The 24353-nt window shown below is 50.2% G+C and overlaps 1 protein-coding gene and 1 long non-coding RNA gene across 5 annotated transcripts in view; one reads left to right on the top strand and one right to left on the bottom strand.

The window, feature by feature from the left end:
* Positions 1–15690, bottom strand: part of GRHL3 (grainyhead like transcription factor 3) — a 34436-nt gene extending 18746 nt beyond the window's left edge. The window contains exons 1-3 of one of the 2 annotated variants that reach the window (XM_070597892.1): positions 15545–15690; positions 3550–3736; positions 736–797 (exon numbers count right to left, since the gene is read on the bottom strand). In XM_070597892.1, coding sequence (XP_070453993.1) covers positions 736–797; positions 3550–3736; positions 15545–15561 — 266 coding nt within the window. In that variant the 5' untranslated portion in view covers positions 15562–15690. Of the gene's footprint in view, positions 1–735; positions 798–3549; positions 3737–12355; positions 12769–15544 lie in introns of those variants that run through there. The other variant, XM_070597884.1, reaches the window with a different exon arrangement.
* The window catches only part of LOC139079956 (uncharacterized), a 28066-nt gene continuing 19283 nt past the window's right edge, over positions 15571–24353 (top strand). For all 3 annotated transcript variants that reach the window (XR_011534015.1, XR_011534012.1, XR_011534017.1), the window contains exon 1: positions 15571–15709. This is a non-coding gene — a long non-coding RNA (uncharacterized lncRNA). The remainder of the gene's footprint in view (positions 15710–24353) is intronic.

Genomic DNA, 24353 nt, shown 5'->3' on the forward strand with positions numbered 1-24353 from the left:
TGCGCAGGAGGCTTCCCAGCACAGGCCCTACATGGGGGGAAGGAAAAAGCGGAGAAAGAGGCGCAGGGTCCTTCCACGCCCATCTGGCCATGAGCATGGCCTGGCTGCTTTCTACATGGAAGGAACATAAGTGCCCCGAGGCTCTAATGCCAGGCAGAGGCCCAGAGAGCCAGGGTTGGAAAGAAGTCCTGGAACCCAGGTGTCCCCTCCCTCAGCCCAGGGCTCCCTGCCCTGAGGCCGCAGGGAGGAGGGTTTTGGAGCTGGGACAGAAAAGCTGCCTTCAGGGCTTTTCTTCACTAGGGCTATGGCTTTGAAGTCTGTTTTCAGTAAACCCCAGCCCACAGGGCCTGCAGGCATGGGGGTGGGGGTGGGAGGTCTGCATGTATGTCTGTGCATGTGTGTGCGCGCGCGCATGCATGCACATGTGTTCAAGCAGGGTCTCGTTATGACTTTGTGGGCCTGGGCCTGAGGTCTCTTTTGCCATCACAGGCCCCTTCCTTCACAAAAAATATTTAAAAATACTTTTTATAATTACATTGGTATAAAGACAAATGTAACCCAGGTTAGATTATATTAATTGTTTTCTTCTGCTTTTAAAATAAATGAAAATACTTTTGTGGGCCCCTAAGAGTACTGTGGGCCCTAGGCCCCGTGCCTCCTGCGTCCCAGGTGGAGGGGGAGGGGCAGGTGGGGGGAAGGGCGGGGGGCAGCGATGGTGGCGTTGGCGAGCCTCACCTCTTTCCCTGGTCGTTCCGGCCCCCAGTGCTGGAGGACAGTATCCGCTTCTCCTTGGGGCCCTGAGAAGAGAGGAAGGAAGGATTTATGCATGGCTCTTGGGCAAGATCTGGCTGTTGGGAGCCTCAACCCCCTCCTGCAGACTTGGCCAGGCAGGAGAGCTATCTTGGTCACTGGGAAAAAATCTGCCAGTCCTTCCAGTTGGCAGGAGCTCTGGCCATCATTTAGTCTGAGCCCCAGGTTAGAGAGTGGGAAGGGGTGACCCAGGATTAGCATTAGGAATCGTGGAATTTGGAGTCAGGCAGGACTGGCTTAAGTCCTGGCTTTACCATTTAAAAGTGCCGTGTGACTCTGGATAAATGACTGCACTTTTCTGAGACTCAGGTTCTTCATATGTCGAGTGGAGAATTATAACACCTCCTTCAAGGGAATTATGGAGATTTACAAATAACAATAATGCTTGCTGGTTTTTAATAGAGTGCTTCCTATGCACTAGGCCCTACGCTAAGTGTCTTCTAGGTGTTCTCTCATTTAATCCCTACCACCACTGTGATAGCTACTAACACTATCCCCACTAAATGGATGAGGAAACTGAGGCCTGGAGAGGCGCTGTTGTCTTAGTGGTTAGGAGCATGGACGCCGAATCCAGATTTCTTGGGTTCAGTTCCTAGATCTGCCACATACTAGCTGTGCAACCTTGGGCAAGTGGCTTAACCTCTCTGTACCTCATTGTCCCCCTCTGTATAACAGGGAAGATAATAGTAATACTAACCCCAGGGACTGTTGTGAGCACTCAGACCAGCACCCAGCACATGGAGAGCACTAGATGAGTGTTACTTTCATGATTATGATGATAATATTGTTGCATCTTGGAGCATCCAGGTCATTTCTCCCGAAGGCTAATAAAGCCAGGAGCAGGTCTCTGACCCAACCTTTTGATTCCACACCCGGGCTCTTAATCACACCCCACGGGAGAGCACAAGGAAGGTACCTGGCACGGTGCTCGGCATTCAGTAAGGAACAGTAAGTGGTCACCTTTAGGACTATATTGCCCAAAGCCGGATTGCCAGTTTGTGGCAGGATAGGTCTCAAGCCCCCAGCTTGGTGCTCTTTCCCCACCAGGAGACGTGTCCTTACTCACGGGGCTGCTCTGAATCCAGAGTGTTCTGGGACGGGGAGGGGAGGCAGGTGTGTCTCATCAAGACACTGTATTTCACTAAAAACGCTACGGGTGTCATCTTCAGAGCCTGTCCCCACCATCCGGGCCCCGGGAATGGCCTCTTGCCCAGGGGAGATGGCGCTGGACTTATTTTATGGCCCAACCTCAAGCCGTAAATTCGAGGCCGGAATTTAAACCCAGACCCAGGATTCTGGCTCCCACCACGTCCCCAGGCTGAGGCAGTCAATTCAAATTTCTTTTCCATTGGTGTGGGCCAAACGCTGTCAGGCCAGACAGCTCTCAGTCTGCTGGGGGGGCGGGAAGGTCAGGTGACCACACCACTCCAGGAGAAGAACCAAAGCCTGAGAAAGTCTGGGCCCTTCTCGTGTCTGGGACCACTTCTCACCCTTCGCTTCTGAATTTACACAGACAGGCTGCCTTCCTCCTTGGGGTAAAGAAGACAAAATACTTCTTGGACCAGTAATTTGAGGGCTTACTTAGAAGCTGGCTTTCAGTCTTCAAGTTCAGAGCCAGTTATTTCAGCCACTGGCTGTGTATGTCCCCCATTCTCAAATCTGGGACGGTCTCTTGGAGCAATCACCCAGGCTGGGAGAGCAGGAAAGTCTGCCATCCGGAGACGGTTCCCACAGAGCAGTAGGGATACTGGAATACTGGGCTGAAAAGGAATCTGCGGCTCCAGCCCCTCAGCGAGAATGCAGGCAGGCATCACCGGCAATGTCTGGTGCAGGCACTGGAGGGTGTGGTGATGTCACCTGTGTCATGTATCGCTGAGTGCTGACTGGTTCAAGCCCACTTGTCAGTTAGGGGAGGGCCTAATTCCTGTTCTCAGGAACTGACGGTCTCCTAGAGTCAAGGCCAAGGCCCTGGAAACAATTGGACAATAGTAAAAGACTGTCAGGGGGTGTGACAATGCCTAGAAGGACAGCAAGGGTAGGAAGGACAGAAAGACACCTAGGAGAGGGAGAGGTGATGGCCTCCAGGAGAAGGCAGCCTTGGGAAGGGCCCTGAAGGAAGACAATGGGTTCAAGAGCAGAAGGCGTGTTTTGGGTGATGAGGTTGGGTTGGGCAAGTGGGGACAACAGGGCAACTAGGATGACATAAGGGGCAGGGGCAGAAAAAAGAGGCAGGTTGAGGGTGTTGCTGTGACGAGTGTGCGTGGCTGAGGCATCACTCTGTTTAATCAGCACGTACTGAGCACTGCGTGGCAGGCAGTATGGAGTGCTGCGGACTCCGTAATGATCATGACATGGTTCCTGCCCTCCAGGAGCTTGGTCTCATGGGGGAGATGGAGAAACAAATGCACAAATAGCAAGTTTCTAAAGACAGAGTCAAGAATAATGATGGTGGCCGTGGAGGGTGCCCAGACGAGGCACAGAATGGGAGACCCAAGAAAGCCTTCCCATCTCAATGAATGAATGAGGTGATGTTGAAGCTGAGACTGCAAACTGAGAGTAGAGTTTAGCCAGGGGAAAGGGGAGGGTGCCAGGCAGAGGGAATAGCATGTGCAAAGGCCCGGAGGTGAGAAAGAACATTTGGAGGGGCTGCAGGTGGTCATGGTGGGCTGCTGAGCCATGAGGCCTGAAAGTGAAAACACACATTCAGCCAGAGGGGCCACACCAGAGGTGCGAACGTACCATGTAGTAATCATAGAGGAAGCTCAGGGCCGCCACGCTGTCATCGTCCCCATTGACTCTCATCATGGCCTTCGTGGCGGCCGTCAAGGGGTTTTCCAGGTAGGTCTTCCAGGCCTCATCCTCGCTAGTGTAGGGGAACTTCTGGAAGTTGACTGGGTCGTTCTTCAGCAGCCGCACAGTCCTGAAACTGAAAGGCAAGTAAGGAAGGTCAGATCGAGGCTGTTCCAGAGGAAGGTCCATGACTGGTCAGCGTCAGGCCAATGCCCGGGAACTCAGAGGGTTACCAGCCTTGAAAACTTGAAACCGCTTCTTCTGCCACCATTTGGCAGCATGGCACAGTAGAATGTACCCAAACTCTGGAGCTAGAGGCTTTGGATCAATACCAAATGTTGCCATGTAGAAGCTGCAGACCTGGCCCTCAATTCCCTCATCTACGACATCAGAACCATAACCCAACCTTGCAAGGCTTCAGAGAGGCTTCAGTACAACACTTCCATGGTAGATACTTATTTGAGGGGCACTAGTGTAACAAGGATGGGAAACAATGACGAGCTGCAAAGAATACAATTTCCAGATAAGCCAGAATGTGTTCTTCTGAAGAAGTTCACCGCGAGACCGTGAAAGACACAGAAAGCTGGAGATCATGTCAAGTTAGAGAGAGAGAGAGAGTGTGGCCAGGGACAGAGAGAACCCGGGCGAGGAAGCCCGTAGGCTGAACCCGGTCTTGGGAAACGGCATAAATAAATAATATTTATTGTGGAGTGCCCCAGCAGCTGCTCAGATGCCAGGAACTGGACTGGAATGCTGCAGGGCACATGGAAGCAGGCAGAACCTAGGCACTGAACTGAGAACTTGGACAAATACAAGGCATGCGGCCCAAGAGACAAGCCACATGGGCTCAAAGGAAAGAGATCAGGAAAGGCTCTTTGGAGCAGACAGATATTTTAGCTGGGGACATTCAGCACTAGGGGCTGGACCACTTAGAAATGTTGGGGGAGGGGCACATGGATGGGAGCATAATACAGAGCAATGATGATGATCAAATAATCTCTAATCTTTACTGAGCGGTGACCATGTTTTAGGCTCTGAGCTAAGCATTTTTCATGGATTATCTCATTTAATTCTCACAACAACCCTGTAAGGCAGGTACTGTTACTCTTCCTATTTTACAAATGAGGAAACTGAAGCTCAGAGGAGTTCAGGGAGTTGCCCAGAGGGGATTCAAGCTGGAGCAGGATGATGCTGTAATACAGAATAATGTTCTCAAACTTTAGCTGCATCAGGATGACCTGGAAGGCTTGTGAAAACACAGATTTCTGGACCCCACCCCTAGACTTTCTGATTCAGTAGGTCTGGGGTGGCTGAGAATTTGCATTTCTAACAGGTTCCCTGGTAATGCTGATGCTGGTCATCTGGGGACCACACTTGGAGAATCACTGGTGTAGAACACGCTCTTAATCGTGAGCAAAGCATAGAGGTAGGAAAGTTCTGGTTGTGTTCATTTTAGAGCGAAGAGTGTGAGAGGAACAGCGGGAGGTGAGAAGATGGGGACGGCCAGGCTGGAAGAGAGCCCCAGAGATGAAGCGGGCACTGATTGCTCTCCTGGTGCCCTGATGGCCCCCTTTCTAGGTGAGCCTCACAGACTCTCTTATGTTAGGGACACAGGAACGCCAGCTGCCATTTACCATCATATATATGAATGCTTTCCATGCATGAGCTCTGCTCCCTACAAGACACTACAAGGCAAGGATCATTTGGTTCATTTTACAAAAAGAAACCTGAGACTTGGGGAGGATAAGAAAATGCCCGAGATCACCCAGCGAGTCCACAACACGACCAGGATTTAAACCCAGGCTTGTCTAGTACCAAAGCCCCACACTTTCCACTAAGCCACACTGCTTTCCCACAATGCAAGAGGGCAATCCTTACCATAACAGAACACTAGTGGCGGAGTTGCAGGCGCTGCGGAAGACGGGTGGGCGGGCGAGGACCTTCACAAATCATGCCGCAGGAACTGCCCTCCTGCTGCCCCGCAGCTCAGGCCTATTTTCTCAGACACAGAGTGGGAATGGCAGCCAGGCCGCACCCAGGCAGGCCATGGGCAGCAGCTCTCCCAGGGGCTTTATCCAGAGTGCAGGGTCTCCCATCCCACGGGGCCCCAGGGTATGGGGGGTTGGGCTCTAAGAGGGAGGGAGTGGGAGCTGTCACACAGGAAAGAGAAATGACAGAAACCTTCCTGCTCCAGGGGCGCAGAGAGGGAGGCACACCCCGAGTTTTTCTGCTGCTATAAATCAAGCGTCTCAAGATGGAGAGTTGAGAAGAGGCCCCTCCTGAGCGCCTCCTGGGCCCGGAGTTAGAGGCATTTACAGAGCTAGCCCAGGGTGGCTGCCCCACCCACTCCCAGCCCCGGGCTAAAGGGAACTCCCAAACCAAGGGAGCTTGGGGGAAACAGAAAGACCTGGCTCAGGTCGGTTGGGACCCCCAGTGCTTAGCACTGTTTCTTACTTGTAAAATGAGTCTAATAAAAGCACCCACCACATAGGGTTATGAAGATTGAGTGCATGGCCACATGAAAAATGCTTCAAACTGTTCCTGGCACTTAATATGTGCTTAATACACACGAGCCATTATTGTGCTCAGCTTGGAGCTAGACATCCAGGGGTTGCCAAGTGGTACAAGACACGATCACCCTGCAAGTCAGTGGCACATCTGGGCCTAGAGCCCCAATTTGCTGACTCGGATAAAATGACCACGATCAGCATTGATGAGCTATTGGTTCTCCTACCCTATTTACAAATGAAACTTTAGAAGAAAACGATAAAGTCTCATCAGACACAAAGGAGCAGACAGTGCTTGCTGTTCATCTAGGAGGCTTTTCTGGCCTGCCAGGGTCTCTAGTCCATGCTGTTGGGATCCCCAAATCCAATTCCTTGATACACAGGAGCTACCGTACCTGAAGCATTTACCACAGGCAGACACTGTGCCAGGTGTTTTTCTGCGTCATCTTGTCTATTCCTTACAATAGCCCTGAGAGGTAGGTATTGGGGAAACTGAGACTCAAACACATGATATTACCTGCTCAAGGTCACTCAGCTAGTAAGTGGCGGATGCTCAACTTGAACCTGGACCTGTTAGACTCCAAGATGCAGCTCTTAATCCCATATAGTTTCCTTTCTAGATGGCTTTCCTATTCTAGAAATTCCCCTCCTCTGAAACATATGGAACCATTCCTTCACTGCAAGACAGAAAGGGATTTCCTACCCACACAAGGCAGGAGGGACTGAGCTGGCAAGCGAGATGACTGGAAGAGTTTCTGGCTGAGAGTGGGAGCCCTCATGTCCCGGTCCCCCATGCCTGCTCATGCTACCAATCAACTTCGTGTTCCAAGACTAAGCATTTGGCTTCTAGGAAGTCTCGACTATGGATAACGTTAGCATTGACATATGTGCCAAATCCTGAAATGGCAGAACTTTTGGCTCCCTGTTCTCTTAAAGACTGGAATGGAAGGTTGAGGGCCCAGTAGGTGAGAGACATGAAAAGCGTTGCAAGGAGGAACGAGCCCTACTCATGGAGGACAGAGCAGGGACAAGGAGGGGAGACTGGGCGACTCCACCCTCTGCAGTCACCTTCCCCAGGGCCTCCACATACTCTCTGTTGATGTCGGGTCCAAGGCAGAGCTCTTCAGCTCTCAGAAGGTGAAAGGGGAATACGGGAGGAGGGGACAGGGACGGGTCCAGGGACAGGACGTGGCCCTAGGCAGACTTCTTACAGCCTTCTTACAGATCTCCATTTGGTGTAAGAACACAGTGCAGAACCGGAGCACCATGGGAGGAAGCAGCACCAGGGGCACAGCCTGACAGACCCAACAACTGTGTGGCATTGGGTAAGGTGTTTAGCCCCTCTGAGCCTGTTTCCTCATCTGTTAAATGGGTCTATTGAGTGTCTTCTGTGTGCCAGTCAGGGACTCTTCTAGGCACTGGGGAATCAGCCAAAAAAAAGACAGATAAGGCTCTGCTCCCATGGAACTTACAGTCTAATTGGGGAAGACAGACCATAAACAAGTAGGTAAATGAGTTAATTTTAGTTAGCGATAAGTGCTGTGAAGACAATTAGAGCTCAGGCATGTGATGGAGTCACCAGGGCTGGCTACTTTAGAGTGGGGCGAATCTCATGGGTTGTTAGGAGAATTAAGTGCATTAACCTAAGAAATGTGCTTAGCCTAGAGCCTGCCAGAGAATAATGGCTCAGTAAATAATAGCCATCATCGCCACCATCGCCATCATCACCATCATCAGCATCTCAGAACTTTCAAATGAGAGTAAAGGGGAGACTCTGCCTGAGGTTCTTAAATTAATACTCTCCCCAAGCCTCCTGTCTGTGAACCAGGTTCTATGTCAAAAACAAGTGAGACAGTGTAATAACCTCTTGCCTTGACTTTCACATTTATTATCTTGTGGAGCCTCCCAAGATACATGAGGTGTTATTATCTCTATTTTATAGACCAGGAAATAGACAACAGAGACATTAGGTGACCCGTTCCAGGGGACTGGCCCAGAGAGCGACAAAGCCAGGCCTCCTGGGATCTAACTTCATGAGTAGTCACTTTTCCACCAACTACTAGTTTCCAAGAAGGCATGTAGAAGAGAGAAAAAAATAATCCAATAAATCTTAGTGGCATCCATTCATCTAACCATTCATCTCTCATTTTAACAAGTTTTTATCAAGTAACTACTATGTGCCAGGCCTTGTCCTAGGTGAATAGGACAAGGTCATCCCTGCTGTCACGGAGGTTGCATTTTAGTGACAGCAAGAGAAACGTGACCACAAAAAACAAACAGCTAATATCAGATAGGTAAGGAATGGGGAGGGACTGGATGCGGGTTGAGAAGAGGGGTGGAGGGGAAGAGGGAAATGGGTGGGGAGGACCATGGACCTTCCAGATGAGAGGAGAGGCAAGATCAAAGGCAGAAGCCTGGGACAGCTCCCAGAGCTTGGCCGCCTACTGTGTGCCAGGTGTGAACCAGATGCTTTGCATAAGCTGCCTTGTTTCCAGGAAGCCAGCCCCCTAAGGAGGAAACCTGAGTCTGAGATTTGATAATCCCTCCTATTTGCATAGCGTGTTATATTTTTCAACATGCTTCCCATACATTCGTCATCACCTCTGATCCTGCAATGCCTCTGTGAGGTAGGGAGGGAAGGTATGACTATCCCCATTTGATAGAAGGAAAAATCGAGCCACAGAGAGGGCCACTGGCTCACCTAAGGCCACCAGCTGGTATCTCACGGCATCAAGCCTAGACCAGAGGTCTCTGGCTTCCAGCTTGGAGACCCTTCACAAGGCTGCCTCCTCAGAGGCTGCCTGGTCTGGCTTCTCCTCCATTTGGGAGAGAGTTGGATACAAGACCAAGAGAAAGGGGCCTAGGCCTCTACCTGACAGGCCTCACTTCCAGAGGCCCCCTGTCCCTTGCCTGTGGGGATGTGCAAACTGCCCAGGCAGGGTGGCTCTGGTGTGGGTGGGGCCTTTCCCCAGCAGTTCACCCCAGGCCCACGGCATAGGAGGGGTATGGTACCAGCTGCTACAGGCCCTGTCAGACTCTTAGCCTCCTGACTCCAGCATGCATCATTCTGGCACCAGGATGGAGGAAGCCTGGAGAGGTGAAGCGGGGTTTCATCCCAAGTCCTTTCGGACTCTAAATGCCCACTGCTTTCTGGCTGAGCCTCTTAAAACTCCCAGTGAGATGAAGTCAATGTGTCTCAGGCATTGGCTGAGCCCTTTTGGGTTCAATTTAGAGTCCAGAGAGACTTTAGAAATCTGAGAGAAGGTGTGACCTGCCTAAGGACACGTGGCATAGAGCAGGATTGGGATTCAAGTCTCCTAGTTTCCTCTCCAGGACTTAGTTCAATCGCTGCTCCATCTCAAAGGCATTTCAATAATTCCGAGATGGAAAAGGACTCTTACTCAACTTCACAGAAGGGGGAAGAAAACTCACCACCAAGTGGGTAGCCTCGAACCCCAGCAAAGGAGATGCCTGGCTGAGGGCAGATCCAGGGAGCTGTGCCTCACCTCCCTCCAGCCTGAGGAGGAAGAGTCCCAGGGGCCCCCTGAGCTGGGTGTTGACACCCAGATACACCCAAGGACTTGCCAAACCCTGTTGTGAGCCACCCAGCTTCATGAGCAGTGATCAATCACACTCACTAATTATCCAGGGAGGCCCTGCCACAGCTGCTCAGGGAGGAATAATTTTTCAGTCAGCCCCATGCAAGGTGTTCCCTGGGCATGACAGGAGCACTCCAGGGTTCTTGAGCTTTCCAGTGGCCCATCTGGTTTCTGGATGCATGGGTTGTGAAATGTGCCTTGTCACATGCTGGGGGCTCATTTGGGGGCCTCAGTGGGAAAAGGGTAGAGCCTACGGCATGGTTCTACAGAGACTCCAGTTTGAACAAAGTAGTGTGAACTCATGGTTATGGGGTGGGCCCCAGAGGGACACAGACCTGGGTTCGTTTCAGCTCTGCTAGTTACCAGCTGTGTAACTTTATGCAACTTGACCTCTCTGTGCCTCAATTTTCTTACCCGTAAAATGGGAGAAGGTGAGAGTACTACCCTCACAGAATTATTATGATAGCTACTGTTCATTACAGGCTTACCAAGTGCCAGGTGCTGGCCCAACAATTTCTAGTCATTGTTTTATTTAATCATTACATCAACTTTGTGAGGTATTACTGTTGGAAAATGCAATGAGATAATGCAGCTAAAGTGATCTGCACGCTGCCTGCACATAATAACAGGAACTATTATTATTATTACTAATACTTATTATTTTTACTAATACTTGCTGGTAGCCCTCAGCAAACTGCATGACAACTCACAGCCTCACTTTCTCCCACCTGTAACAGGGGACATCTCTTCCTAGCAGCAGCAGGAGACCTGATGTTGGAGATTTCCAGATAAGAGGGGCAAGCGCTGCAGCTTCATCATCTGGATCCAGGTGGGCAAGCTGAGGGCAGTCAGGCTCCAGCCAACGCTTCTAGTTGCACGTAACTTAATCATGAGCCATTTTCTAATTATACCAGAAACTCACTTTCTCCCCTTTGAAAAATTCTTCCTTCTATGGGAATTTTTCTTTTATGCTCTATTCTTCTCTTGTTTTCCTGTCCAATTCTATGTTTTACTCTATGGTTCATGTGAAAGAAGCTGAAATCCACCTCTAAACCCAGGGTGCCACATCCTTTCATTCATTCACTCGCTGATTCATTCAACAAACACTCACTGAGGGTTGCTCTGTAATAGGCCCTGTGCTGGGTACTGGGACACAAAGGTAAACAGCACACTGTTCCTGCCCTCAAAAGTCGAAATTCTTGCTGACCTCCTATGAAGGCCCAGTGAAATAACACCGAATATTGGTAAGATAATCTCCCTTCAGAACCTTCACTAGATCAGTTGCTCTAACCCTTTCAGGAGGCCAAAGGAAAAGAGGGAGGGAGGCAGCCAGAATTATTTGCTCCCTTTTATAAATGGGAAAGCTGAGTTCCAGAGAGGGGAGGGAAGGGAAAGGAACCAAGTTATTTAATAGTGTCAGGCCCTGTGCCTTTTCTCATACATGCCCTGTGAGGTGGGTGTCATCATGGCCATTTTACACATGCAGAAACTGACACTTAGAGAAAGGAGCTCATCCAAAAGGAACCAAGTCCATATGTGGCAGAGCTGAGCTCAGACACACGTGTGACCCCAGAGCAACGATCTCAGCTGCTGACTCAGCACCTACACTGCAGGTCAGTGGTGGATCTGGGAACCTCTGCCTCCCAAGCCTCTGCTGGTCTTCAAGGCCCATGGTTCTCAAACTTGAACATGCCTCAGAATCACCTGGAGGGCCTGTTAAAACACATATTGCTGGGCCCCACCCCCACAGTTTCTGATTCAGTAGGTCTAGGGTGGGGCTGAGAATTTGCATTTCTAACAAGTTTCCAGGTGGTGATGGTGGTGATGGTGGTGATGATGATGATGATGATGGTCCAGGGACCACACTTTGAGAACACTGTTTTTGGGGAACCAATAATTCTCTCTTTTGAAAATAATGACTCCCTTTCCCACCCCCGCCCTTTTAAAAGTAACATAGGTTTGTAAAACACAATATATAAAATGTGGAACATATAGAAAAATTGGAAGCAGAGACTAGAATTCACCAGAGATAACCACTGGTAACAGTTTGGCAGATCTCCTCGTCTTTTTTCAATATCAGATCAGATGCAGAGAATATCAATATCAATGCAGAGAAGAAGTAGGGTGGCATATTGGTGTGAAGCATCCTTTTGGCGCTTCTATGAGGACCCGCTTAAGATCCCATTAAGATCCCAGCTCTTCCGTGAGATCTTGGGCAAGCTTCAGTCCCCTCCTCTACAAAATCGCATTTATACTCCCATCCCTTATTGGATTCTTGGGAAGGGTAAAGGAGATAACGTATTTATCAAGCACCGGACGCTGTCTGCTATGGAGTGAGCGCTCAATAAATGCTTGGCTGTTATTTTTGTTTTAACCAAAGGGAGAGCTTCCAGTATGCTACATCTCTGTTTCAGCCCTGCGGCCAGTCCGCCCCCTCCTCTTCCTCTGGGTGGACCCCTGAAGACCCCCTTGGCTCCAGGCACCCATCGGCCCCCACGCGAGCCGCCGGAACCTCGGAGCGTCCCGCCCCGGGCCGCCGTTAGGGTGTCTCAGCCTCTCGGCTGGTCCGCCTGTTTTACAGCGCGGGCTTAATGAGGGCTTTTAACTTTTCATTCACCAGCAGCGTACCTCCGACTTTTAATAACACACCTTGTGCACGACAAAAATTTGCTCCTGGCAATCATGGTTTCGACCACAAAACCACAGAGGGGAGGCGTTCCTGGTTAACTCTTGCAGCACCTCAGCCGGCTGGAGCCCAGCGCTCCGGGATCGCAGGGCCTGGGCGTCCCCGGGCTCCCGCAGCCTCGGCCGCGGGCCTCCACGGCTTCGGGAGGGAGCCGAGCCAGACGGCGGGGTGGGGGGGTCCGGCCTGCGCGCCTCGCGCTCTCCCCTCCGAAGCCCCTTCCAGACACCCACTAGGTGCGGGTAACCCCTCCTTCCCTCGAGGGGCGGGAGGAGGAGGCCCTCGGGCACCGCCACGCTGGAACCCCGAAGGGGCCATCCGGGCGCCCCAACACCCCAGCCGACCGACAGCCAACCACCCTTCTGGGTGCCCCGACGGCGGGCAGTGCGCAGGCGCCGGCTGTGACCCCGCGACGGGAGGGCGTCGGCCGCGACTTCCGGCGTCCCCCGCCGCCCCAGGCTGCCTTGCGGCGGCTCTAGCTCTAGGCCCCAAGGCTGCGGGCGGGAGGCACCGGGCGGCTGACGGAGGTCCGGAGGCCGGCGGGCCCGGCCCGACCACATGAAAGGCCCGCGCTCCACCCTCCAGCCGCCTCGAGCCGGCTTCTAACAACAGCGCCTTGGCCTCCGGGCTCTTCCAAACCGGGCCTTCCTCCGCAGGCCCGCCCTCCAGCCCAGGGAGGCCTCCTAGCCGGGCTCGCGGGTATGGGGCTCCTACTCCGGGCCCGTGGCCCACGTCCGGGAGCTCACTGTTTCCCCTGCCAGGGAGGTGCTTGTAGCCCTCACTGGACAGAGGAGGAAACGGAGGGTCAGGGAGGAGCAACCAATTCAGCGGGAGCCTGCAGTTGGTAAGTGGCAGAATTCAGAGTCCTGCGCAAGTCCGGCTTTTCCCACCGCACCAAGGCCTAGCAAGAGTGGGTCATTCTATCGGGGCTCGAGATGGACGCTGGAACCACTCCTCGTAACTCGGCACTTTTCAGGAGAATGCGGCAGCAAGACTGGCTGAGGCAGCGCCAACAGCAGCAGCTCAAAATTTGCAAGCCAAGCACCTGATGGGCCCCCCCCCCCAACCCCCACTTACCAGGAAGGGCAGCTGAGCCCCCAGGCACTGAGGCTCTGTCATTGTAATCTCAAATGGTGGCTTCAGAGTGGCCTGCAATTACTCTGCAGGCACGGGTTCCCCCCACCCCGCCCCAAACGAAGAAGCCTCAACTGTCAGCAGATCTGACTTCAAACCCAAATTATTAAGGAGGAGAAAAGCGAGAAACTTTCCTGTTAAAGTAACCCAGCTTCAGGACACTTACCCCCTAAGGGGCACCAATGAATAGATTCTCTCTGCAGTTTTAACCAGCGGATCTAAGTGGGATGGAGACACATCACCAGATTTTGTTTGTTTTCAAAGTGTGGAAAAATAGAAAGCAAGAGCTTCAGAACTGCTCAGTGATTGGTTATTTCTATATGAAGTAACCAAAAGTATTATTAGCTTGCTCCGTATCAGGTTTTAAACCAATCATTTTTCTAAAGTTGTTGGGTCCCCCAACAACTCCGTGAGGTGGGTACCACAATTTGCATCTGAGGAAAGTGAGACTCGGGCAGGTGAAGTGACATGCCCAGGGTCACACAGCTCTAATTAGTGGCAGAATTGGGACCTGAACCCAGGTGTTGGCTCCAGTGCCCCTGCTCTTATTTCAGCTGTCAACACATTGTCAACCCCAGGGAATTCATTCAAGAGGAAACTGATGCCCAGTGATTGTACTTTGAACATAGTTGGCTAACCCGGGAGAAGCTGAGAGCTAGCTGGTATGGAACCCTGTCTGCAGTCAGGACCCACCAACTGCTCTGCTCCCAGGTCTTCAAGTTCTTAAAACCATCTAGTAGGGCCAGCCCCGTAACCGAGTGGTTAAATTCATCTGCTCCACTTCGGCGGCCTGGGGTTTCGCCGGTTCGGATCCTGGCTGCGGACATGGCACTGCTCATTAGGCCATGCGGAGGCAGTGTCCCACATGCCATAACTAGAAGGACCCACAACTGAAATATACAACTATGTACCGGGGGGCTTTGGGGAGAAGGAAAAAAAAAGATTGGCAATAGTTGTTAGCTCAGGTGCCAATCTTTAAAAAAAAAAACCATCTATTGAGGAGTAGCTAGAAAAAAAGATGGTTCAACCCTTTTCTCTGCCCACTCACCTCCAAGGGTGGCAGGAAGAGGAGAGTCTGTGCCAGCTCCCTGATCCCAGGCTAAAGCAGCCCAGAATCTCAGCCTCATCCCACCTTTTCTAAGGTCTGGACCCAAAGCAGGGGGTCCATGCTGAAGGCCAGCATCAGCCCGTGGGGATTCTCAATCCCTGATGTGGGCAAGAAGGGACCTGCATCCTGCCGGGCAGTGGAGATGACCTCACTGAAACCCACATCGCAGCTTCCTCAGCTTTAGATCTGCCTCTGAATAAAGTCACCGCAGTGTATTGAATGCATCTTCAGACCTTGACTCTGGGCTAAGCATTTTACAGCCTTTGTCACACTTAACTCTCTCAAGAATCCTACCAAGCATTCTTGCACCCATTTTCTAGATGAGGAAAGTGAAGCTCAGATAAATTAAATGAGTTGTCCAAGATCATACAGCCCATGAGGAGCAGAGTGGATTTGAACCTAAGTCAAGCGGACTACAGAGTGCATGGGTTTAACCACCACACTGTAACCTTCCCACTTGAGACTGTTCCAACCCAACAAACAAGTCCCTTTAAAGAAACCTAACTCTTGCCTAAGAGAGCTTTTAGAACCACCTCTAAGAAGTTCCTTTTGGCAAGAAGATAGAAAGCCTCGATGGGGTTGGAGCTGTCTCTGATTTCCAAGCTCCCTTCAGAGTATCAGAAAGTGGTGCCGAAAGCCTTCACAGGTTCCATCCTGTGTTTCCGTACCTGGCTCGAAACTGCTCAGCAGAGAGAGAAGGAAAAAAACCCACAATTTTCCCAGGGAAACACTCAGCTCTAGCTTGAGACGGGGCTTGCCTCGACACGCCGAAGTGAGACCGGCAGCCCATTCATTTACCCTTACAAATTGTTCTGTGAATACTGGCGCCGGCCTCCCTGCTCTTCCCCCTGCTGGAAACCCCATCCAGCCTCCACGCTCAGAGAGCGCCAGGCATCCGCCGATGTTTACTCACTCAAGTTCATTCGACATCTTCCTGCTCCCAGGCTCCCAGGCTCGAGTGATCAGCACGGAGGCCCTGCTGACCGCTCGTCTCTAATTCTTGCCTGACACAGACATTCCCTGCCCAGGGAAGTGTTTGATTTATGTTGAGGTTTGAGTGTCGGGATTTTGCTGACAGGTAGGTTCCCGGCAGCGCTGGCGCTGATTGGCTGCGGGTACAGGTGCCGCGGACAGCAGGTATACCTCAACAGGTGCAGCTGTTAACTCTTGGCCTGCCAAGTTGGGGGCGGAGCTGTGGGGGGCCGGCTGGGTGGAGCTGGCCAATTCCTTCCTTGGTGAGTGGGTGGGGGGTGGAGATGAGGGAGGGAGAAAAAAATGTTGGAAAAAAGAGAGCTAGAGGAAAAGTACAGGCACAAACAGATACTTGGCTAAAGGAAATCTCGATTGTGTTTCTAGTTAGTGTGTTGGATACCCAGGAATATCCCTCCCAAATTCCTTTGCCCCCTCCTCTGCTGAGCATCAGATACTCACAGCCCCTGAGGAATTCTCAAAGGACAGAGCAGATCTTCTCCCAGTGGGTCTCTGTATAAGTTCCCCTTCTTTTTTTCCAGGACTTTCCACTTAAGACAGTAATATCTTCTTTCTGAATAATCTTTTACGGTTATTCCAGAGATTTCTTTTGATTCTCACAGTAACTCACTGTGGTAGATGTTATCACGCCCTCTTCCCTCCCCAACACACACGTTACAGGTCAGGAAATGGAGGCCAGGGAGGTAAGGCGACTCGCCCAAGGGCACAAGCTAGTGAGTGTCGGAGTCCACATCTGAATCTTCAGTCATCTCACTCTGGGTCTGGCTGTCCCTTTGAGCTGAAGTCAGTGGCCTCCATTCAGCAGGCATTCATTGAGCACCTGTTGTGTGTCAGACCCTACTCTGGTTTCTGGGGAGACAGAGGCCAAAAAGACAGGGTCACTGCTCTGGGGGAACCTTCTCTGTGTGTGTGTGTCGGGGGGGGGGTGGTGTTGGTGGCAGGGGGTAGGAGGGTAGGGTGAGAGGCAACCTTTTATTTGGTGTGATGTGATCTGAATGAGATGTGAGCAGACCACATACCTCTGGCCAGCACAGAAGGGATGGAAAAGTTGAAGTCGGCCACCTCCAAAGCCTTAGGTAGCTGGTCACTTGACAAACTCTAGTAAGTGCTTCCTTCCACCTTGGAAACACAGGAGAAATAGGACGCCTGTTAGACTAAGTCGTTGTGGGATGACTGCCCTGAGCTGTCCTCTGTAGAGAGAGGTGGATAAACCCAGAAGATCCACAAACACAAACAGAAGAATGCTAGAGATTTCTTTAGCGCTTCCATCAGGATTAATTTGAAATTAAATATAAGCCAAAGATCTTGGTATCTTTTTTTTTTCATTCTCTCTCTCCCACTCCCCTTTTGGCAAATTATCTCTTTGCTCTGTCTTCTTGGGAGCCTCCCCTTGGCCCACTCCTCTCTCTCAGGGAAAGGCGGGGTTTCAGCTGTTCCTGCCAATTTGATGGAGGTTTTCAGGGTAAAGTCAGAATCCAAAGGAGTCCTCTAAGGGTGGGGTCAGGCCTCTGGAGAGTGGGTACTGGGTTTGAGAACTGTCAGAAGTGGTTTTCTTACTGGAGGCTGTATTAGGGGCAGCTGTGAGGCCCCTGACAAATAATAGTAAATAGTAATCATAACTGTAAATAGCCACCTCCTCTGAGCAGCCGCCCTTGTTACAGCAGACATTCACTCACTGTATATCACCACTTTCTCTTGGTTCCCTGCAAAGCCCTTGGGACTTTTTGATATTTTCTAATTGTTTGTTGTCTGTCTCTCCTGGAATGTGAACTCCAGAAGAGCAAAGACCTTGTCTGCCTTCCTCCCTCTTGACTCTCCAGTGCCTGCTCCAGTGTCTGGCACACAGTAGGTGCTCAGTATGCTGAACACATCAGGCATGGTGCTGAGCCTTTACGTGCAGTGTCTCATCTCTTCCTTACAACAACCCTATGAGATCGGCACTTGTGTTCTTGTTTTAGAGATGAAGAAACTAAAGTTCAAAGTGATTTAATAAGTTTCTCAAGCTGCAAGTGGAAGAGTCAACTGGGATTTGATCCGAGAGCAGAGCCTGGGTGCCCAACCACTTTACAGAGGTCTTGGTGACAGGAGGGCCATTTGGTGTCGGCTGTAATTGCAAAGCTTACTGCGCCCAAAGGATGGCACGCTTGTCTGTGTACCTGTCTACCTGCCTCCTAGGAGGCTGTGGAGTTTCTGTCAGCCTTGTTGCAACTCACAGGTAAAGGGCTGTGGGGGTGACTCATGCTGGCTGGGCTCCGATGGAGGCTGTGATGCCAGGTGGCGTGTCTGTGCTCGCTGGGCTTTTTTAAATAGGTCCTCTCCCTCTGCCTCTGGATCTTACCTCTTTAATCGCCCACGCTCATCTGCAGAGATCAGCAGAAGCCTAAATCATGGGGCAGAGGATTTCTATAGAAGGCTCCAGAAGGCACCCTGGATGGGGTGGAGGGACTAGTGGTCTAGGATAGGTAGGCAGGGACACCATGAGCCAGTTTGCACGGTCACCAGACCCCTCCAGCAGGAGCTGTGCCTCCCAGTGAGGAGGCACAAGCTGTTAGGCGTTTGTTGAACAACTCAGAGATGCCAGGTTTTAGAGAGACACTACCCCAGCTCTGCTCCCTGCTCCCACCCCTTTCCTATCCTGTGTGGCATGAGTGTGGCCCAGGGCTAGGCAGGGCTGGCATTGCTTCCCCTTCTTGGATCGGCCCAGTTCTTGGTTTCTTGGCTGAGGAGGTTGAAAACAGAGACCAGCCAATCACCTGTGACATAATAATTGTATTAACAATAATAGTAAATAATGAGGGCTGCTGCTATTTATTTCGTGTTTGTATGTTGCAAGCACTGTGCTAAAAGGTACCTGTGTTATCTGATAGTGTTGCTCTGAGGCTGACAGACCTGGCTTCAAACCCCAGCTCAACCACTTACTCGCTATGTGATGCTGGCCAGTGACTTAAGCTCTTTGAGCCTCAGTTTCCTCACTTGTAAAATGGATAAAAAACAGTATCTCCCTCATAGGATTACTGTGAGGATTAAATGAGATAATGGACATGAAGTGTGTTGTGCAGTGCCTGACAAATAACACTCAAGAATTGTTAGGAAACTTTTTTTTCTCATTTTAATTCTCATTTAAACCTAATGAGGAAGCTGTTAGCTAATTTTACAGGTGAAGAAACTGAGACTCAGAGGGGTTGTGATTTGTCATAAGTGAAAGAGTTGAAATTTGAACTCAGATCTTTCTGCCTCCGTTCTTATAGAACTCGACTAAGTCAGGGATTGTCCTAGGTTCAATTTCTGTCTGCCCACTGGCCACTGACTAGCTGAGAAAGGTAAATCTCTTGTCTCAGAACCTCAGTTTCCCTCTCTGTAAGTCAAGGTTAGTGAATCACTGTAAGGTTGGAGTTCGGTGTTAAGTCACCTGGGATTCCCTCTAGATTACTTCTGGAAAAGAAGTGTTCCTTCTCTAGACACTAGGAGATGCCCCCAGAGGATGGCACCGTCCTTCACCCCTCCCTCTCTTTTCTAGGATTATGACTGCCCATGAGCCACTGTTCCAAGAGAGTGTGACATTCTTGGCATGTTGGGGAGGAGTAAAGGTTAGAACTACTGAGTTAAATAAGTGCTGAGAGCTAGGGCCGCTTCGTCTGTCTGTGAAGGTTGTGCACTGCACAGTCATAGTGCCATTTACAGTACGAGACTTGCACTATTGGACAAAATGGCCTTGCTAACACGACCACTTCATGGTTATTCAAAACTTCGTGAAAATCCGCTGACCTATATAAAAATACTGAGAGGACAGATCTGCAGATGCCAGCAGTGCTTCTCTATGGGTGCCGAAATGACAGCATTTTAGTTGTTTCCCTGTCCTCTCTCCCCCACCAAGTTTTCTGCATTGATCTTGCATCGTCGTTTTTGTATTTAGAAACTCTATACAAAACCTCATTTTAAATGTCATTAAACCAAAATAATCGCCCATGGACTAAATGGGCATCACCTCCCTCTTCTTCCTGGAGCAAAGGTAGAGATGAGAGTAGGAAGGACTGAGGGTCCTTGCTCAGCGCTTCCCTGTGCAGTGCGTCGGAGGAGGATGGGCGCTGCCCACTTGTGGGCTCTAAGCAGTGAGCTCAGGATCAGATCTGATCTTGACTTAATTAAAATTATTGCTTATTGAGCTCTTATTCTGTTATGTTTGCTTTAGATGCTTTATCTCATTCCTCCCTGTAAAATGGGGTCACAAAATCCACCCCAGCTAAACTTGACTCCTGGGGCACTGGCTGCATTACTAAAGGATGTAAGCTCTGGAGTTGACTGCCTAAGACCTTGGCCGAGCAACTTCATTTCCTCGTTACCTAAGTTTTCTTCTCGGTGATATGATTGCTGTGAGGATTAAAGGAGGTGACACAGTGTCCTTAGTGTGTGCCAGGCACAGTTCTAGGTGCTTTATGTGCATAGCATGTAATTCCTTTGAATCCTATGAAGTAGTTTTCGTAATTATCCCCAGTTTACGGGAGAGGAACAGGCTCAGAGAGGTGAGATAATGCATCTGAGGTCACCTGGCTGTCTGCTTAGTGACAGAGATAGAATCAAACCAAGGTCTGCCTGACCCCAAAGCCATGGAAACGGTCCTTTCAGCCTCATGAGTTCCTCTTTGGAACAAAGCCTGGGATGGATGGATGGGCAGAGGGAAAGAAGGACGGAGGGAAGAAAAGTAGATAGGCTGGTTGATAGAATTTGTAAGGTAGATAGTAAGTGTTTAATAAATATTTGTTGAATAAATGAAAAATGGATGAATGCATGTACTTTACACAAGATAATTGACATTCTAGGCAAATCAACTATTGCCTTCTACTCCCACACCCCAGGGAAGACCTCCCAAGTTTGAATTTCTAACTCCTTCTTATTAGCATTTACCTTTGGACCAGTTACTCAGTTCTGTAAGTTTCAGTTTCCCCATCATTCCTCAGTGGGGTAGACCTGAGAATTAAATTAAAGAAGATCTCACTGTGAAGCCAGTGGCAAGTAGTAGGTACCCAGTAAAAGATAGCTGGTGTTATAGGTGAGCACCCCGCTTAGAAAGGGGTCCTCGGCCACCAGCCATTTCCAGCCTCATTATACAGCTTAGTTCACAGCACTCAGCACTCAACCTCCATAAAAAAACAGCCCCTTCTATGTGTAAAGCTCTGTTTCGTTTACAAAGTGTTTTCCTATGCTTTATCTCCTCTGATAAAGCCACAGGGGCAGGGGAAAGAATGTATTATTGGCCCCCTTTGATAGATAAACTGAGGTTCAGAGAAAGTACCCTTACTTAAGCAAAGGAGTTTGGATTGGAACGTCAGATTTTGGATGAAGCCATGGCCCTAGATGCCATTATGAATCCTAATGGGTCCCAGAAGTACTATCCTAAAGCTCTGTAAATGTTCCATCACAGTATTCTTCTCTACCCCATCACTTGACTGAAGTGGAGAGAGTATGGCCCTAATTTGAAGGCATGGAAGGACCTGGAAGTTGTGCTTGTGGAGGGTCAGGACAAGGAGTAGGCAGCCTCCAGGCCCCTTTACACTCTGTACTTTAGATTTTTATCATAGTTCTGCCAATAACACCACCTACATTCCTTCCTGGAAGTTCCTTGAACGTGAAGAATCATTATGGGGTCTAAAGTCATCCTGAAAGCTCCCCTTAAAAAAAACAAGAGAACGTCAATGAATACCCTGGAAACAAGCAGTTATTTATTTATTTTTTTTCACTTATCAAGTTGATAAAGATGAAAGAAATCCTAAACTCCAGTCTTGGCAAGGATGAGGAACACAGGCTGTCTCCTTGTTGGAGGGGGAGTGAATCAGTCCAAACTTTGGCTTAAGATTCTAGCTCATCCTTAGATCTAGCAATTCTACTCATAGGAGTTTAGTCTAAGCAAATAATCTGTGTGCAAGGACTTATCTGCTAGGATATGCATCAGAGCACTGTTCATAATCCTGAAAAATTAGAGTTAATATAAATACCTTCAGCAGAGGCTCAGTAAGATAAAGTCAGACCCCTGAATGTAGTTGCATACCAAGCCACAGCTTAAAAGGACGCTGCAGAAGCCCCTTAGTACCTGGAAGTTACTTCTTGTGTTTCCAGCATAATTCTTCACATTTATGAGTCCTTACTACATGCGAGCACTGGGCTCAGTGTTTAATCTCGTTTAATCCACACAACAGCCCTGTGAGATAAGTACCATTATCCTTATTTTACAGATGAGAAGAGTGAGACCCACAGGTGCAACAACTCACCCAGGGTTCTTTCCGGGGGGTCTCTGAGCTGGATCTGGAACCTGAGTCTCATTCCCTACTTTTAAGTCTTTCACTTACTCTAGTAAATTAGTCCACTTCTGTTTTTAAAACCCGTTTATGTGAATAGAGACAGAACAGGAAAGATAGACACCAGTGAGTATCATGGATAATGGGATCAGGGTGATTTCTATTTGATTCTTTTTGCTTATCTCTTGACATTATTTCCTGTCAATAGAAAAACGAAACTGTTTGCAGTTATTAAAAAGTAACAAATCAGAGAAGGCTTATCCCTGAGCTGGGAAGGAAGACGCAGCCAGAGTGCTGCCTGGAGATTCTTTCTCTGTTGCCAAGAACCAGCCAAAACAGGAGGCAGCCAGAGAGAGGAGTGCCAGGAAGAATGCAGTCTCCATCCTGGAAGGAGAGGGCCCACTGGAAAGAACAGAACCCAGCTGGCTCAGCCCGGACCACTCTTTCCAGGGACCTGGCCTTGGGCCCTAGCCCCCGCCCCAGCCCACCTGCTCTTGTGGGCCATCACCAGCCTGCATATTAAAAGGGCCTCGCTGAGAAACAGGCTGTTAATCCCTACCACCACCATGGGAAACAGTGCTAAAAATGCATTTCCCCCTTTCTTTCGTCTATCTGCAGGGGTCAAAGGAGGGGCTTGGGGGTTCAGATGAGGGTTTCCTTGAGGAACCACCAAGGAAAAGTGTCTAAGGCCTCTAAGGCCTTGCTTGGGCAGAGAGGCTCCTGGCGCCCCAGTGCCGAAGGGAAGGAGTGAGTATCTGGGGTCAGTGCTGCCTTCCGGGTTAGAGTGAGGTGGAGCAGGATGGGGTGGGGTCTGCTCCAGGCTCAGAGAGGTTCAAGTAGGCACAATTAACCCGTGTAAAGTCCGTTGCTACTCCTTAAGAGTTTTCCTTCAAGGCTGCCCTTGGTGTTTAGATCTGATCTCACTGGAGAGGAGGTGGGGGAAGGATTTGCTAGGGCCTTCTGGGCCCCACACCTTCTCAGAAAGGCAGAGGCCATGTGGTCAGAGGTTAAGTGCTTGACCTTGGACCTTGGACATTCAGGTGAGGGTTCTTCTGAATCCACAGCTAGCCTGCCCGCAAGATTTTTTTTTTTTAGGAAGATTAGCCCTGAGCTAACTTCTGCTGCCAATCCTCCTCTTTTTGCTGAGAAAGATTGGCCCTGAGCTAACATCAGTGCCCGTCTTCCTCTACTTTCTATGTGGGACACCTAACACAGCATGGCTTGCCAAGTGGTGCCTTGTCCACACCCGGGGTCCGAACTGGTGAACCCCGGGCCGCTGAAGCGGAACATGCACACTTAACTGCTTTGCCACCGGGCCAGCCCTGTGCCCGGAAGATTTTTAAGGCCCTCAATTTGGGGGCAGGTGGTCAAGCAGTGGGGAATGGGAAGGACTTAGAAACTGTGGCCTGGAGGGACCTAAGAACCATGTCTTGCACCAAGTTCAGGCTCCTCCAACAGTTCCCTCAGGAAGGCTGCCACTCGAAAGTCACTGTCAACCTCACCACCTCTCCCTTCTCCCTGCTCACCCTTTCAGCCTGTGCTCTGGACAGGCTGCCCGCACTGCCTGGGCGCATGTTGTGCCATGGTCCCTGCTCACCCTTTCAGCCTGTGCTCTGGACAGGCTGCCCGCACTGCTTGGGCGCACACTGTGCTGTGGTCAGCTTTCCCTCCCAGACTGGGTTCATTTATTTGGTTCTATCACCGCCACCTCCCATTCCCCAGTTGCTCTGGAATCTCCTCCGCTTCAAGACCCAGCTATCTATATTCACGCATTATTCATTTATTCATCCAATGAATATGTAGATTTATTTATCATTAAAAATTATAGTGGTATCTCTCACTTTTTGAGCACTTTATATGCCAGACCGTGCTACGCATCTTCTCTGCCCCATGTCACTCAATCCTTGCAGCTGCCCAGGGATTTAGGTACAGTCAGCACCTCTACTTTATATATGTAGAGACCGAGGCCCAGAGAGCCTTAAAACTTGATCGGGTCACGCAGCACCACCGACCAAGCTGGAATTTGAACCCAGGCTGCGTGGCTCAAAAGCTCAAGCCTAGAACCATCATTTATGTTGCCTCAGCAAGCAGTCAGTCAGTGAACTGAGTGAGGACCTGCCCTGGCCGGGCTTCTGTACCCCAGGCTGAGACAGAAACAAATGAGGCATATTTCTGCCCGTGCAGAAGCCCACTGAGGGAACCTTCGTGCAACTCCTCTACTCGGGAAAACCTTTTCTCCTTTTTCTCTATCTACAACTGAATTTTTGTAAAGTCAGTTTTGTTACCGAATTTCATAGATGCTCATGTGTTGGAGGACTTTGTGAAAGTTCTCTGATCTCCCCCTCCAGGTGATGCAGGAAGCTGTATTGCAGAGCACCTGCCCAGCGTGCGTGGACACACACGCGCATGCACACATACACACACACACAGAGTGCATCTAGT

This window comes from Equus przewalskii, chromosome 2 (assembly GCF_037783145.1).
Source record: "Equus przewalskii isolate Varuska chromosome 2, EquPr2, whole genome shotgun sequence".
Classification (NCBI taxonomy): domain Eukaryota; kingdom Metazoa; phylum Chordata; class Mammalia; order Perissodactyla; family Equidae; genus Equus; species Equus przewalskii.